A 17,282-nucleotide genomic window follows, 5' to 3' on the forward strand; every position below is an offset into this window, starting at 1 on the left:
CTGAAAGTATTTTGGTAAGATCTTTATTAGAGTTGGCAGCACTTTTGCTGTAGCCATGAATACGTATCTGAAAAGGGGCAGCTTTTTTTAATATTCATAATTTCAATATGCATAAGTTAGTGATTCATTAAGAATGAGCTTAAGAATGTGATTCCTTATAACAATTTGGGTGAAAATTTAAATTTGAATTTCGAAATTCCGCCAATAATCGATAAATTAGAGAACGTTCTGTGCTAGACAACACTGACAATCGACCCGGTCCTTGATTGAGCTGGCAGCACTGTTGCTGCAGCATTAAGTGCCACTTTTTCATGAGGCAATTAATTGGCCCTTAACACTCGCGAATGGTTCGATGGTGTTAGATTTAAGTAAAAAGTATTTGATTAATATAAATGTATTATAAATAATGGATATAGATATATATACCATCTCTAAGGTGAATGGGTCAAAGTGTGTGCTGCAAAACAACCCCCTGACCAGCTGAGAGTGTAAGTGTGTGTGTGTGTCAGTAATTTAGTGTATATAAATGCATGTGTGTAAGTGCACGCGCGCGCGCGCTTGTGTGTGTGAAACGTGAAAAAACAGCCGGCAAAATTGGTTTTTGTTTTTGCATGTGAAATTAATTGACCAGTTGCCGTGCTTCGTTCTGTATGTGCTGTGGCCAGTAAAAGTAACTCTATCGCGCAAACCAGTTAACGATGCGCTGAACATTGACAATTAACGTAAAAGCCACTGCCGCCATTCAGTCAATTGCCACAACAACAATTAGAGCAGTGGCGCCGTTGCTGCCGTGTAAACCATATTTATCTATAAGAGAGAGACTCTCGCGACTAAAATAGACAACGGAGCACGTGTGTTACGCCTGGAATATACATATACATACATATACACAAAGATGCAGCGCTTGTGGCGATTGTTGCATTGGCGGTACCTGACACGGGAGCAAATCAATGGCTTTGACAATTACAAGGTATGATGGGGCAGGGGGGATGGCGTCGCACTAGTCCGTCCATAAATCTAATGTATTTTTATTTATATGCAGTATAGCGCCATAGACACGTCGCCGCTCAGCCAATATGTAATGCATCCATTTTGGAATTGGCTGGTCAAGGTAAGTGCAGACGGCATATTCATAACAACAGCAGCAACAACAACAAATGACAAACAAAAATCAATAATTTGAATAATTTACGTGTTCATTATTCATGCAGTTCTTCCCGCGCTGGTTTGCGCCCAATCTGATGACCTTTCTGGGCTTCCTGTTCAGCGTGATGAATCTAGTGCTGCTCTCCTACTATGATTGGAACTTCGAGGCCAGTTCGGGCGAGGAGGGCACCACACCGATACCCAAGTGGGTGTGGCTGAGCGCAGCAATCAACATATTCCTGGCGTACACGCTGGATGGCATTGATGGCAAGCAGGCGCGTCGCATTGGTCTGTCCGGGCCGCTGGGCGAACTGTTTGATCATGGCCTGGACTCGTATACGGCGATGATCATACCCACATGCCTGTATAGTATCTTTGGACGCAGTCGGGTCTATTCAGTGCGGCCGATGCGAATGTATTACGTTTGTCTAACGGTCTATTTCAATTTCTTCGTGTCGCACTGGGAGAAATACAACACGGGCGTATTGTATCTGCCGTGGGGCTACGATGTCAGCATGTGGGGCAGCACGGCCATGTATTTGTTCACGTGGTGGGCCGGCTTCGAGCGATGGAAATTCGCTCTGTCATTGGGCCCGCTCGGCAGCCTGCCTTTGGGCAATGTTATGGAAGCGGTGCTGCATATCAGCGCCATGGCCAATCTACCTCTAGTAGTTATCAATGTCTACAAGTAAGGGTCTTTCTCTATCACTGGCCAAGCGTTTCAATTAACATTCAATTTTGTCACTTACAGCTCATATGTCAAGCGCACCGGCCGGATGCTGTCGGCGTGGGAGGCAGTGCGTCCGATGTGGCCATTCGTGACCTACTTTGTGCTGCTGTTGCTCTGGCCATTTTTATCGCCCAATGATATTATGGAAAGGGATCCGCGCGCCATGTTCATGCTAAGTGGCACAATCTTCTCCAACGTCAGCGTAAGTTCCTTATCTTCCCTTATCTCTGCAGACTAATGAGAAAGCGTTACATACTTACATTTGGCCTGAAGGCTTCAAATTATTAAGTTTTGGTTTTTATTGTTTGTTGTTAAAAATTGCTATTATCATGCTCGAGCCCTCGAACACTTGTTGGGTCATTAGCAAACTAATTGTCTGCCCGCCCAGCCCTCTCCTCTGACCAAGCGTCTAATAACGGGGCAAGTGACTCAGTTTAGATATGGAGTGGCGTGGTTTTGTATTCGTCATTTTAAGGGGTTTCTTGGCTAATAACTAATAAAAACAACTCAATATCGCTGATAGCTAAGATAACAGAACAATGAGTGCTTAATAATAATAATAAATATAATAATAAATAATTGTTAGTCTTACGACTATAAACTTGCATATTAGTAGTTCTATATTGATTGATAAGAATGTAGGCTAGCTACAGCGAACACAGATAGTTTTGATCAATGTTTGGGCTAGACACTTATCGGAACTGTTATACAACTAAGGAAAAATGGAAATAATCTAAGTAATTCATGTATGCGGTTGTTAAACTAAACATGTAACAGTCTTGGAACTAGTCTACTCGGAAATAGGACCAATGGTTTACTTATATATCCATCACAACTAGGAGCTTGGTAGATCGAGTCTTTTTATATGGAACTGGTTCTATTGCATTTTGAGCGGTTTTGTTTTGAAGCTAATAGTTTTCCCAGTCTGAGAAATGAACACAAAATTTTCGAAATAGAGCTGAGTTCTGGCTGAGTTCCTCGTTATATAGCCAAATAGATTATATGTTCCATTCTGAAAATATCGATTATAGTTATAGAAAAATGATTAGATATTCTTAATCTAATCTAAACGGCATTTAGTATGCACCTCTTTCAAAAAATATTCACTTACGTTGATACAAGCGAAAGTCTTCAATCTTATGTTGATTACGTAGCTTCTTTCAATATAAAATTTCATTGGGAAATACACTCTTTAGAAATCTCTTATGGGTTTCCAGAATATCAACAGTCTAAAGGAGCACAGGGTTGTACATATTTTTGTGTTACAATCTTAGAATGATCTCTCTATGCCTATCAATAGATACTGAGAAGACTTCAAAATTACGACACAATCAAAGCAGTCTTCAGACGTCAATTTCTGCAGTCTAAAATTCTCAGCTTTCATAACAATAATAACACTCAGAAAAAAAAACATTCGAGAGAGAACTTTATCGACATGCCGCCATTTTGCTGTGGCGGCCGGCGCTGTGCCAAAGACTTGGAGAAGACGAACGCTGAAGGAGACGATGCCACCGAGGAGCAGCAAGCGAAGGCGTCGCCGATAACAGTGACCGAGGCGGAGAAGCCGCTGACCCTCAAGTTCTATGCCCGCCATGATTGGCCCTATTACCGCTGCACCGATGAGGAGATTAAGCGCATGCGCGAAAAGTTTGACAAGAAGGGTCCCGAGATAAATGTACCCGACGCTGATGGCAATTTCAAGAAGTATGAGCCGAAGCACTCGACACCGCAACCTGTGACAGAGAATCAAATATACGGCTGGTATCACAATCGCGCCTTTCCGTACAAGGCCAAGGATCGCGGGGTCTTCGTATTTCCACGCGAAGCTGATCCATTGATAAAGCTGATTCTGGAAACCAATTTGATGGCTAAGCAAAAGTCGCAGACATGAGTAGATATGATTACCTGCATTAAATTATACCTATGGCTAATATAATGCATATAGACATGTCTATCTGGACAGCATACTGAAGAACATCTCGTTGTTATTGAACTTTCATTATGGGACTATGACAGATAAAAATAAATGAACAAAAATACGCGATTTCTGTCAACTTTCATCTTGTTGTCCATCCGTTCGTCCGACTTTAAATATACCGTGGGTTCCTGTATGCTAATTGGTCTCAAAATTTTTCAGATACGCCCGCAGTGCGTATATATAGGAAAGTAGTTGATTTTTTCCTAATGATAGCCTTATATTTCTGTCAATGCTTATTTTACTCCATTTATTTTCCCAATTTTTGCAACTATTTATAAATACTAAATAGAGAAGTAACATTACTTGACGATATACTCTTCAGTCTAATCCGTAGAAGCGGACTGTATTGTATTGGTATATCATTCAAGAACTGCTGTACATAAGAAAGAGGTCTATATAATTAGAATGGAATTGATTTGTAATACAATTCAATTGTAACTCCTAGATCTAACCAATACACCCTCTTCAGCCGACTTCAATGGGTATGCAAACCTTGACATCCGAGTTATAGTAGTCCGATACGATTTAATGCCGTTCTCAGTCAGTGAACTACTTTCAACAAATACACTACACTACACACATAATTTTGGATTCCAAATTTTGCATTTATTATTCGCTTCGATTGAAGGTTTTGATAGGTTTTTAGAGGTGGGCAAAGTGCTGGAAGATGCCCAGACATCGTTATCGTCGTCGGCGCTGCAACCGCGACTTGTACTTCAACATCGACCGGGGGTTACTGAAGACCCAGATATTGGATGCTGAGCGTCCATTGACCACCAAGTTCTATGCGCGACACGATTGCTCGTATTACCACTGCGACGATGAGACGCTTGAGGAGATGCGCCAGAAATACCATAGGAAGCTGCTGCCCGAAATGAATGCGAACGTGCATGGGAATGTGCATGTGGCGGCCAGGCCGTCCAGTCAGTCAGCCAGTCAGCCTGTGCCGCGGCATGTCTCAACGCAGCCAATGACGGAGAATCAAATATATGGCTGGTATCAGCATCGGGCCTTCGACTTCTTGATAAAGGATCGCGGCGTCTTTGAATTTCCGCGCGAGGGGGATCCAATGATAAGGATGCTTAGGAATTCGCGCTAAGGGCGCCAGAGAGCTGTTGCTGGATGGTTGGGATGGTCCCTTCCCAATAACAATTTTAGTTGAATTTTCGATTAATTCCACAATTAACATTATTTGTTCCAATGTGGCTCGCATTGTTGAGCCAAAATAAATCTTAGTGCTACAATGGACTCCACAATTCATAGCCAATGGCTTTTCATTTGATGTACCTTGCAGTGCCGCCTGATTGTGTCGCAGATGTCGGTGACGCGGTGCGAGGCCTGGCACTGGCAGACGCCCATGTTCGTGATGTCCTTGCTGATGAGCCTGTGGCTGCCGATCCTGGAACGGCCGTTGCTCTACATCCTACTGATCGTGACCACATTGACCCACTGGCACTACGGCGCCAGCGTCGTCAATCAGATGTGCGAGCACTTCAATCGGGTTTGCTTTACAGTGCATAAGCGTGTGACGCATCTGGATGTGACACAGCAGCAGCAGCAGAAGACGCTGCAGGAGCAGCCTGAGGAGCAGCCGAGGACAGCAGCGAAACAGGATTAGGCTGAACTGGATGTTGGTGAACTGTTTAACGTGATCGAGTTGCATATTTCTGATGTACATCGATCAGCTTGGAGGCTTTTTTTTCAAGACAAATCACGGGAGATTATACAGATGTATGTATTTATAGGTTTGTGCTAGTTAGCGCTTCTTGAACAACACAAAAATGCTCAGGTAACAGAAAACACGAAGAGTTTGCTTGAGTCGCACTCAATTATCAATTACTATCTGAAGTATTCTTAAATTCGATTGTATTATTCCTTCTAGTATCTATTTGTGAGAGAAATCTCATCTCTGGCAAGTTAAATATCAAATTAAATGACAAGTCTTCGCCAAGTATTCAATTCAGTAATCCACATCTGCGGTTTAGTTTTCAATCCTATTTTACATCACAGACATTTTGGGGGACAACACGAGACTACTGAAACGACGCTCGCTTCCTATATCATATAATAATTGTTCATATTCTTAATCGTAAATTGTCTACATCAATCTATATAGGTGTATATGTGTATATGTATATGTGGATCTAATGGCATACCTTACATGTGCTTAATTAATTATTTTGTATTATTTTTGAAATTGTTTTAGCTCAAATTGTTTAGATTGTGCGAAAGGGCCAATTGAAATTTTAATTCATGCAATTCTTAGCTAAGATATAACCGCAAAGACCTCTAATTATTTAAATGCATACTATGTTATTATTATTTTAAAACAACACACACGCATATGTAAACTTCAGACTATGAATGCTTAATTATATTATACACGCATATATTTAACTGTAAATGTCGCTTCCCTATCCTCGAAAACTGTGCGAACAGCAAACAACAAAGTCAAAAACCACTTAAAAAATAAATTCGTATTTTAAAAAATGAATATTACAATTGAAGTGCTAAGTGTTTCAGCTGAGTTCTGTGAGTGAGCTCCTAATCTCGATTAGAGATCGGACACAAATATTTAGCAGCATCCGAAAGTAAATTAGTTTATACGCAAAGAAAAATAACTGAGATAAAACAAGTATGAAAGCTCTAGTTGGGGTGCTCGACTAGGAGATACCCTAGATACCGTCCAATCCCATAACCTGATGTAGCACAAAGACATGCTAATTTTGGATCTCATACTTTCACAATCAATTTCCATGTTAAAAAAAAAAAAAAAATAAATAAATAAACAGGAAACCCTAACACTGTCTAGCTCGAACATAAGATAACTGAATAACCTACAATGCCTTTACCACCACCGCCGAATAAAAAATCTAGAATTAATAAAAATCAATGTTGTATAAAAACTTATCAAGCTAATTGTAAACTACATTTCGATAAGGGGCTTAATCGATTACACTGAAAGGATAAAAGTGATCGATTTTGTAAACAAACTCCAGCTGCCTCTTAACACTCGGAGAGACGGACAGAGCTAATTCATATATTGATCAATATTATGTATATATATACTTTAAGGCGTCTGCCACGCCCACTTCAGCGTGTTACATAAATTGGAACTATGTAAACATTATGGTCCGATTTCACAGTTTCACTGGGTTCAGAGCATAATAATTGTATTAGAGGGGCAACAATAGAATCAATTCTTTGAATCGCTAATCTGATGGATAAATAAATTTAACTGGAACGCGACTTCTTCTGCTTCATCTAATTCTACTGAATTGAATCTATTTAATTGGTTTATTGATGCGTAGAAACTGCACCTAATAGAGTCCCCACGACTGCCAGCAGGTTTGCCCAGCTGTCCAGCTGTCAACAATGTATCGATCAGTTTTGAGTACGTGCTCGGGCGATTAGCTGGATATCGAAATGCTTCCTCATTGCCTAATTGGTGTGAAAATCTAATTCACGGATCGCTGTGCGCACTTGGAGAACCCATAGCACCCCCAACCCCACCCTGCCACTCCTCCTTTTCCAGTGGGCAACAAATAAACATTACGTAGCAGCGCGGGTGGCAGCGAGAGGCAGAGGCGGCGGCGGCGGCGGCGACGTCGACGTACGCAAGTCACGCACACGAAATGGGCACGACAACAGCAACAACAACAACAGAAATGAAGATTACATACGAATAAGAAAAATAAACAATGACCATCAGCAACAACAACAACGTGAACAGAAAACCAGAACGAGAACGAGATGCAAAAGAAAGCAAGAAAGCAGCGACGTCGACAGTGGCAGAATATGAAAGTTGCGCATGCGCCGACGCTCATACTAAACAGTGCTGCCATTTTTTCTGCAGCACAAAAAGCTAGACTTAGCTGGAACGGAAGAGAAAAAGATTTAGCTGAATCGTGATATTAAGGAATTATTGCAGAATTTTGAATGTCTATAACATACACAATTGAAATGTAGAAAAAACCTTTGCCAGGCTACAAAACTCTAATCGCAATCGAATTACAAAAAAGTCTGATCTGACTAGAAAAAGCTGAAAAATCGTTTCTAGATATTTAAAAAGCTAGAATTCGCGCATACCGTTGTTTTCAAGTTCATTCTCCAATTGGACTTTTTAAAAAGCCAGTTCTGATGAGCAAAAAGCTAAAGTGCCTACACTGGCGCCGAAGCTGATGCGGACGTCAGCGCCGTCGTTGACGTCGACGTCGATGTTATAGCTGTTGTTGCTGTCTTTTAATCAGTTGCGAAGCAGAAGCGCGCGAGCTAAGAACGTAGAATTTATTGAGCGCTTGTTAAATCTTGTCTGAGATTGTCTGAGATATGTTTTGGAAGACTTTCACGCAGCTGCCGCTGCTGCTGGTGCTGTTGCTGCTGCTGCAGCTCGGCGCATCAGCGTTGGCTTCAAAGTCGTCCTATTTGCGTGACAGCACAACTGAAATGCCATCCACTAGCAATCAAGGACCGAGCCCGAGTCAGAATCAGAGTCCCGGCCAGAGTCAGAGTCAGAGTCAAAGCCAGACGCCAGCTACTGTAGCGGAGGAGCATTTTCCGGCTGTCGCGCCGCCGCAGGCAGCGGTTGAAGCGGAGACAGGTCTGCTGCAGCCACCGCTGTTGCCCACTGTGGAGGCTGAGGAGGGACTGCGTCGTCGCGTAGTCACCTACGATCAGCGGCAGGAGGGCCAGTATAACATACGTGGCGATCTGGAAAACTTCATGATACTGGTGATCCCATCCGCTACCCAGGACAGTTTCAGTCTCTTGGATCTCTTGAGCAAGTCCGCCATGCGCGGCGGTACGAAGAGCAACAGCAAGCGTAAGCATGCCTCGGCACTCAAATCCTTCTACCAGCGACAACAGCTTCAGCAGCAGCAGCAACAGCAGCAGATACTGCAGCAGATGCCCCAGTCGGGATTGCCAGGTGGTTTGCCCGAGTTTATTGAGGGACGCACGCCGTACCATGTGGACATCTCTGCAACCAATGAGGAGCTACTGCAGCAACAGCAGCAGCATCCGCGTCTGCATCGCCAGCAGGTGGATGTGTTGCCACCTCAGCTGATTCCCATGCCACAGCTGATCAAGCCATATCACCTGGAAGCGGAGCCGGAGCTTATACAGGCGTTGCCACCCGTGCCAGCCAGCAGCAGCAGCAACAATCTACTCGAAGGCTTTAACCAGGCGAACTCCCAGTATTATCGCAATTCCCGCTCGCTGCGCGGCCCAAGCTTCCTGGAGACCAATCGCCTGGCTGGCGACTCCAATGCACGCGCCATTAGCGTGCCCCTGTACCGCACCGATGTCGCCCGCAGCCAAACCCAGCCGGGCACTGCGAACGTCCTGTATCCGCCCATCGATGTGCCCGCCTACATAATTAACGAGGCACAGCCGCGTAATTGGCAACTGAGCGATGAGCCCACACCGATACAGCCCAAGCATCTGATCGATGGCGAGCCTCTGCTCAGCTTCGAGCTACTGGGCGATGCCCTGGCTGACTCCAAGGCCCTATTGCGCGACGGCCTGGCACGCTGTTCACCGGGTCAGCGACGCGACAGCTATGGTGCCTGCCGCCAGGTCGAGGGATACTGAGACTGAAACACTTTCCAGACTGCTCAACGAAAGCGCACATACATATGTATTAGGCTAAGCATCGCAATAAATGATTAGGCATTCGACTTAAGATTCACACTTTACACACACACATAAAACAAAAATAAATGAGCTTAAATTAAAAAAAAAAAAAAAAAACTTACAAAAATTGCATTTTATATAAAATAATCATTAAATACATTTTAATAATAATTTAAACTTACAGAAATTACATTTCAAATTGAAAAATATTTTGTTATATTTTAACGATTTATTTTAATCGACAAAAATTGTATTTCCAATTGAAGAGAAAATAATAATAATCAAACAAAAAGAGTTTCAAGTAAACAAAAATTTAATAATAATTAAAAAAAAAAAAACAAAAAATAAATACCAATTTATTTATTTAAATAAACTTACAACAAGATTACATTTCAAATTAAGCGCCCAGCGATTATGTTAAAGGTCAATGTTAAGCTTAACATTTATTTAAGGGCAAAGGCGCATCGAGTCAGTGTGGGAGAGCATAAAATGTAAATCAAACGGGAGGACAAACCAAATTGAATTATGTTCTATGCTTAACGGTATTCTTAATTGCCAACGTTAAACTTTCATTGGTGTATTGAAACCGGAAGACGTGAAAAATGAATGTAACGGTAATGATGCGATCAAGGATAAGTCCAGTTGAATGTGAAGTTCAGCTGTCATCAAGGGGCTAGCAAAAACGGAAAGAAAAAAAAAAAAAAAAAAAAAAACAAACAAAATTAATAGCGATGCATTAACTAAGGCCAGAGCCATCATTTTGCAACGTTGCAATTTTCAATTGAAAACCAGTTTTAGACACACACACACGCACACACCTGAAACTAGAAGATAGAAAGTGCAGCTTCTAGTTTCTGATAGCAGCACCTTCCTGTATAAATTGGCAAAAGAGTTGGGTGCATTCTCCGCTGCCTCCTGCCTGCTGCTTACTGGCTTACTCAATGGGTCAACGAACTCACACACTCTACTCCAAGCAGCTCAAACAAGATGCCGTTACTTACAATAAACAACTAACCACAGCAGTAGTCAAAGTAATTAGAACGTTTTACAATGACTCGCGTTATTTTCCTCAAACAGCTATATGTAGGTTATAATGCTAAGCTAGCTGGATGTGCTAAATAAATATATATATGTATATATATATATTGCTATAGATGTATATACCTTCTATATATATTATATATACATATATTAAATATTAATTAATACTACCCACATAATGATACATATGTCGCTCTGGCCAGTGGCGTAGTGTGGTAGTAGATAATGTTTGGAGGGGGCTGATACACATTATGAAAAAGCCGATTGTGGGAATTGCAAACTTAAATATACAATTATCATACATTATTGAACTAAAATAAAAATAAAAGAAAAACAAAAAAAGTCTACAATAATACGATTTCACATTTATAGATGAAGTTGATTAGCCGATTCATTTCAAGCAGACTGTCGACTCCGAGAACTGGGGATAGAGGTGTCACACCCCTCAAGTCGAGCACCCCTCTCCCACACCCTTAGCTGCGGGCTTAGACGCATCGAGCTGCGGTCAATGGCAGCATCTAATCAAGGTTCTCACATTGCCATTACAATGCGGAAGTCTTTTGGCCATTGAACTGAGCATCTGTCTAGCACCCAAGCGGGTTTTTCGTTACCCATATGCAACTGGGCAACTGGCAACTGGCAACTGGCGACGGGCTAAGGCTCATCTTGTTTGCCTGATTGCAGCTGTGGCTCATTCATCGCCCGCAGTCGGAGAGCAACGGTCCTGTTTACGCGAAGGAGACGCTCAACTAAAATGTGCAAGTTTACCAATCGTTTATTTGTCCTGGCCTTGCTGCAATGCGTTGCCTTGGCCCTGCCGAAGCCACTGAAGAGTCGCAGTAGTGCCAGCGATTTAATTGATCTATTGTACAATGATTATGGTGACTATGGCTACCAGGTGGAGGAGGTTCACTACGATCAGAGGCAGAAGGGTACTGAGAACTTGAGATGGCATCTAGATGGGTTTGTTTTCGGCTTACCAGGTCGCGAGGACTACTCCTGGATGGAACAGCTCTTTGAGACATATTCAAGTGAGCAACGCTGATCGCCAACAAAAACAAATATACAATATACAAAAATTTATATTTTAGACAGTCCACTGGCAGCCATACGGGAGCCAGTCGATATATATCCAACAGAGTCTATAAGTAATAAAACAGATCAGACAACAACTCAAGTGGTAAATATATCAACGCCGAAGAAGGAAATCGAAAGCCGACACAGCCCCAATTCTAAACTGTCTAGTGCACCTCGGTTTGTAACTCTTATGGAAAGCCAACTAGATCATTTATTTTTTTATTTATTTTTTATTTTTATACAGCACAAAATCGGAAATGGTGCAGCTTCTAAAATTGTTTCGACGTCCTCAAGCTTAGAGCGCTTTAATATAATACATAAAATCGAATTTTTAAGCTATGGCAAATAAATAATATCTTTGAAAACGAACAAATGTGAATTTAAATTGAATGTTGAATAATATCCGTTATATGGTTATATAAATCTAAAAATCTATTCCTTGTTTTAGCGAGTATTACAGAAAAGTTTTATACGACTAACAAGAAGCAAGAACAGTATAAAATCGCCTGTAATACTGCTTGATATAGTCATCAAAGTTGTTAGACAACATCGACAAACAAACAAAGAAATATGTGAAACAAAAATTATTGAAAATTTTAAAAATGAATTCGGATATGCGAATTGAAACAAAATGCACCTCTCAGTTAAATATCACATATGATATGAAAATTGATTTTACAGAAACATACTCTCTGTTTCAACATAATGTAAACGAAATTTGAAAATTGCGCCACTTAATCACATCATATGAATATCAGGGCTGATACGATAAATTTATCTTTTAAAAATTCAATAAATTAACCAACACTGTTAGTCGATAAAAAATCAGGAATTTCGATTGATAGTCGGTCAACTTAAGACCAGCTTGGCACTACTCTTCGTTTTGGCGAATCATTTCATAAACAAATAGGTGTCCGTGGAGTGATTTGCAGTATTTTCGCTCGTTCTACATCGAATATTCAAGAACCGTCGTGTCTAACTGCACGACGAACAAGACCCAGTATAAAAGCCGAAGTGCAGCCATTGCGGCTGTATACATAGAGAACAACTGCGACGCAATAGACGACTTCGAAGCAAATTGTGAAACAAATAATCAGCAAATACATTCTTTTGCTGTCTACTTTGTCGAATTAATAAAATTAAAATAAAAATACAACAAGAAAGAAAAAAGTAAAACTACTTGAATATGTCGGAGAAATTGCTGAAAATCACTTACCATAATGCACCAGCTGGCACTGGCAAGAAGCTGAATGCATATCTGCGAATGCCATCAAACAATTTTAGCATTCTACGTCGCGAAATCGACATGTACCTGTTCCAGGAGCGACAGCTGGTCAAATGCGAGATAAGGACATATTGGATTGGTAAATATACACATACATATACGTAGATATGATATAATAGACGAATCAACATGCGATATCAATTGTATGCACTTAAATGTGTCAATGTGTGTGTGTGTGTGTGTGTGTGTGTGCGTGTGTGCTATGTAATCGGATGCTTGCAAGCTTGTGTGCGTGCGCATCTGTGTCAAGAGATGTATATGTGTATTTATGTACGTATGTATGTAAACAGTTTCGCAAGCATTTGTTCGATAAATGGAAAAAGGCTAAAGTGCATTTGCCAACTCCTCGGCAAATTTCATAGGTATTCACTAAATATACGAAGTATACGAGTACATACATATATGTATCTGCATATATACAAGTATGCGTATATAGACAACCCTGTCAGCCCTATGTGTGATTCACTAAGCAATGTATATCATTATCAATAGAATTGATAGCAAAACAAAATGACAGAACTTAATCCAGTCAAATCGAATGATTCACGATATGTATATATACAAACATTTTTTTGGTTTAATCAAAAGATTATAGACTGTATAATACTTGAATTTTGTTTACAAATTACAAAGTAAACAGCGATATTTGATCTAAGTATTTCTGACTGGCCGATTTGTTTTGCAAATACTTCTTCTCACAAGGGAGAAATGTAGAGTTGGGGTACAAGTACAAGTGCATGTATATAGGGAAAAATGGAGTTTATTCCAAGGTACATATATTTTAAATTAAATACATACATTCTTGATATCACGAAATAGTTGAGTCTGCCATGAAATTAGCACATTCGCTTAATCATCGACTTATTATACAGACACTATTTTAATTTGAACACGCAATTCTCCAAGTTTTTATATTACGCAATCTTAGGTAAACTAAAGTTTATTTATATTTCTTGTAGATTCCGATGGTGATGAAATAGAAGTCTTCAATCAGAATGATTATGAAATATTCTTGGCCAAATGCAAGGAGAATATGCATTTGCAAATTGCAGCTGTTGCCGATGGTAAGACTGACGCCAAGCAGGCATCAGCTGCTAAGCAAGCTGAGGACGATCCCAGCAATTTCGTCATCCATGATGGAGTCGAGTGTGATGCATGCGGCGCTCTACCATTGGTCGGCTTTCGGTACAAGTGCATACAGTGCCCCAACTTTGATCTGTGCCAGGCCTGCGAGTCGGCTCACAAGCATGCCGATCACTTGATGGTCCGCATGCCCACCAACAGTGGACCGAGTGTGGTTGAGGCCTGGCTAAGTGGCCCGAGTGCCACCTCGCATCATCATCGTCGTTCGAGCCGTCGCTCTCGCGATCAGTGCCCATTCCCAGGGGCAACTGCAACTGCTACTACAACTGCTACTTCAGCACAGGCTACGCCAGGTGGTGCAGCTCCGTGCTGGACTCGTCGCGAAAGACGCCATGGTCGCCGGAATGGCAACGTATTCTCTCAATTCGTAGACATGATGATGCATTTGCCGGAGAGCAATGCAACGCCCACTGCGGCTGCCGCAACTCAGGAGGCACAAGGGCCGGAGCCAAAAGAGAAGCCAACTGTAGTGAATAATGACAAATCTGAAGAAACCCAGAAAACCGAGAAAGTAGGAGAGTCGACTGACGTCCCAATAAAGCAAAAGCAAGCAGCTTCAACTGAAGCAAGTGCTGAAGCAAATGCACAAGAGCCGGTGGCTGCTCCTCGCAGCCCCAAGGAGCAAGCCCAGACACAGGCAACTGCCACGCCTACTCCGAACAGCACACCAACAACCCCAGTAATCAGTCTGGAGAATTTAGCACAGGTTGTCAATCCCGAGTATATGCGTGCCGGTATTGAAATCTTGAACAACTTTAGCGAAATGTTTGCTAAAATGATTGATCCCAGTGCAGCAGCCGATTTTGGCTGTGCCGAGACCTCCATGGCTTCAAATGGCTCAACGGCCTCTGAGAAATCTGAGGCTAGCAATGGAGTACAGGCGTCTGCTCCAACTGCTGATGCAGCTACAGCTACAACTGCAACTACAACTACAACTACAACTACAACTGCCACTGAAACTGAAACTGTTGGCGAGCCAGTGGCACAGACGACTAATACCCTGGTAGAGGAACGACGCCGTTCGGAGAGCTTGGATCAGGATTGGCAAATGATTGATAACACGACCTCGCCCATGGCCAATGTCTCTAGCTCGGATGCATTGATTAATTTGAGCACCCCAAACGCGACCACAACTGATTCACCGGTGACCCCAGCCCGTGATTTCGCGCAATTGGGCGAGATGTTGCGTCAGCACGTGAACGAGGAACAGCAGCGGGAACTGGCAACAGCTCACACCCAAACCTCCCAGGTGAACACGGTCAGCACATCGACTTCAACCACAGCTGTGGCCACCAACAGCACCTCGACATCGACATCGACAGCGGGCAATCCCCCGGCCCCTGAGGAGAAGCGCCATGTGCCCATCTATCATACTGGTTAGTAGAAATTTATCCTCGATGTGCTTCAATTTCATTCAAAATTGTCATCCATTTCACAGATGAACGCATCAATGCCGCAGTGCACGCGATGATGGCCATGGGCTTCAGCAATGAGGGAGCCTGGTTGACGCAGCTGTTGGACTCAGTGGAGGGCAACATACCGGCTGCATTGGACATTATGAATACATCGCAAAGTGGCCGCAATTGAGTAATTTTGTCGCATATTTATAAGTTCATTCATTTTATGTTCGACAATTAATATTAGCTTCAGGCATATTATGTCAATTTATGTTTATCTTCGGTGAAGTGTTTTCATTCGTTTTACGAAACAAATGATAATCAAGTATATAATCTATGTGTAAATCTATATGTCGCAAATAATCAAAATATTGTTATCCCTATGGTATCGTGTATCAAAATAACAAATAAAAGCTATATAAATATATGCATATACTGAAAAAGTATTTAATCAAATTAAAATAATGGAAATGAACAAAATTTAACTTCCCGTTAAGCTAATGCCAGACTTGTCTCATTATTAAGCTAACAATTTCTCGCGCAAATCTCCGAAATTCATAGTTCATTGTTGTGATCAGTGCAATAAATGTAAACAGCTTGAACAGCCGGACATGATGAGCTTTCCATTGGCGCCGAGCGAAGCCAGTGTTGTAGCTGAACATCTGTGAAGTCATCAGTGTTGCAAAACTGGCGAGAGAGCAAAAGCGATGAACGAGCTGTAGAGATTTGTTTGTGTAGAAATATAACGGCAGGCCGCTGAGAACGCAGCACAGCAGCAGAGCGCACCCGACAATGCCTATGGAGAGTGAGCGAAATAGAACGAGAGAGAGGGAATATGTAAATAGCCTGCTTGCATTTTAAGCGAGTGCCTTTGCACTTACCAGAGAATCCGTGATTACTGCGGAAGTGCCTAACCGTAGCATTTGGATCTTCGCGCTTGCGCTCTCGCTTCTGCAAAGTTTTGATGCCCACGCCGCCAACGCCGATGCCAAAGGCGAGTAGGCCAAGAGCACTGTGCAATAGATCCACATTAGATATGCCCAGCCAGAGCACCAAAATTCCACTGTGACGCACAAGCAGAGCTTCGCCCAGAAAGAAAACAAACTGACGGAGCAAACAAAATGTAAATATTCGAGAGCTACAATATGTAAATATATAGATGCATACATATGTACGTATGTACAGACATACATATACATTGTATATACTTACACCCACTGTACAGTAGAAGGCATGCCCCGCTGTGTGCACCATCTTGAGGGAGACGCATTTGTGTACTATGACAGCTGTGACGCCCGCCAGCAATAGGTGCGAGATCAAGGCACAGAAACCAAAGTAAAACACGGCCGAGGATATATCGAAGCTGAAGGATTGGGATTGTGTGCCCTCCAGAAACCGTCCATTCGTTACATTGCCATCGGCATGTTCCTTCAAAGTCCTGACATAGGCCCACAGATCTGGATTCTCGCAAACATCGCGCAGTCCCGTCGCACTGCAGCCTGACATAACTCCGGTTGCCATAATTTCTGTGTTTTTCCGACTTTAACAAGTTTTATCTATTACGTGCGAGACGCGCGCTCGGCCGATAAGAAATTCGCTGACCGCGCGCTTCGACTGTCGAATAACGTTTGAAAGAACGCTGGCAGAGCAGAGAACGCAGAACAGCTGTGTGGATCACATCTCGGAGAGAAGTTTGTGTGCAAAAAAAAAAAAAAAAATAATGATAATAATAATAATGTAAAATAAACTTTCAAAGCAAATGGAGCGTGACTCAGCGCTCTTGCACGTGCTTCACCTTGGACACCAGCCAGGTGCCGCTTGTCGGATTGGCATCGCTCGCATTCTACTTCC

At 42.2% G+C, this 17,282-nt stretch overlaps 5 protein-coding genes and 1 long non-coding RNA gene across 9 annotated transcripts; 4 read left to right on the top strand and 2 right to left on the bottom strand.

The window, feature by feature from the left end:
* The first annotated feature begins 278 nt into the window (after positions 1-278).
* On the top strand, positions 279-11,021 carry LOC6576978 (ethanolaminephosphotransferase 1). Of its 3 annotated transcripts, none has more exons than XM_032729363.2 (5): positions 279-970; positions 1,043-1,111; positions 1,212-1,834; positions 1,898-2,078; positions 3,177-3,920. In XM_032729363.2, the coding sequence occupies exons 1-5, from the start codon at positions 896-898 to the stop codon at positions 3,765-3,767; spliced, it is 1,539 nt and encodes a 512-aa protein (XP_032585254.1). In that variant the 5' UTR covers positions 279-895; the 3' UTR covers positions 3,768-3,920. The 3 variants fall into 3 exon arrangements, with proteins under 3 accessions (XP_032585254.1, XP_032585255.1, XP_002002954.1); XM_032729364.2 differs by lacking the exon at positions 3,177-3,920 and adding an exon at positions 10,902-11,021 and having other exon boundaries at positions 284-970; XM_002002918.4 differs by lacking the exon at positions 3,177-3,920 and adding an exon at positions 5,149-6,348 and having other exon boundaries at positions 287-970.
* On the bottom strand, positions 2,453-3,180 carry LOC122757126. The gene is made up of 2 exons (XR_006357045.1): positions 2,988-3,180; positions 2,453-2,888 (listed from the first exon to the last, which is right to left on the bottom strand). It is a non-coding gene; the product is annotated as an uncharacterized LOC122757126 (long non-coding RNA).
* Positions 8,012-9,585, top strand: LOC6576979. Its single transcript, XM_002002919.4, has one exon. It carries the CDS (start codon positions 8,184-8,186, stop codon positions 9,444-9,446), a length of 1,263 nt encoding a protein of 420 aa, XP_002002955.1. The 5' UTR covers positions 8,012-8,183; the 3' UTR covers positions 9,447-9,585.
* A 262-nt stretch (positions 11,022-11,283) lies between the features above and the next one.
* LOC6576980 lies at positions 11,284-12,740 on the top strand. Of its 2 annotated transcripts, XM_002002920.4 has the most exons (3): positions 11,284-11,560; positions 11,621-11,783; positions 11,851-11,980. In XM_002002920.4, the coding sequence occupies exons 1-3, from the start codon at positions 11,284-11,286 to the stop codon at positions 11,903-11,905; spliced, it is 495 nt and encodes a 164-aa protein (XP_002002956.2). In that variant the 3' UTR covers positions 11,906-11,980. The 2 variants fall into 2 exon arrangements, with proteins under 2 accessions (XP_002002956.2, XP_043864404.1); XM_044008469.1 differs by having other exon boundaries at positions 11,621-12,740.
* LOC6576981 (protein ref(2)P) lies at positions 12,483-15,858 on the top strand. The gene is made up of 3 exons (XM_002002921.4): positions 12,483-12,970; positions 13,851-15,410; positions 15,473-15,858. The coding sequence occupies exons 1-3, from the start codon at positions 12,793-12,795 to the stop codon at positions 15,619-15,621; spliced, it is 1,887 nt and encodes a 628-aa protein (XP_002002957.1). The 5' UTR covers positions 12,483-12,792; the 3' UTR covers positions 15,622-15,858.
* Positions 15,855-17,045, bottom strand: LOC6576982. Its single transcript, XM_002002922.4, has 3 exons — positions 16,644-17,045; positions 16,313-16,535; positions 15,855-16,227 (listed from the first exon to the last, which is right to left on the bottom strand). The coding sequence occupies exons 1-3, from the start codon at positions 16,950-16,952 to the stop codon at positions 15,929-15,931; spliced, it is 831 nt and encodes a 276-aa protein (XP_002002958.1). The 5' UTR covers positions 16,953-17,045; the 3' UTR covers positions 15,855-15,928.
* Between the last annotated feature and the right edge of the window lie 237 nt (positions 17,046-17,282).

Source organism: Drosophila mojavensis, unplaced genomic scaffold, assembly GCF_018153725.1.
Source record: "Drosophila mojavensis isolate 15081-1352.22 unplaced genomic scaffold, ASM1815372v1 contig_36, whole genome shotgun sequence".
NCBI lineage: Eukaryota > Metazoa > Arthropoda > Insecta > Diptera > Drosophilidae > Drosophila > Drosophila mojavensis.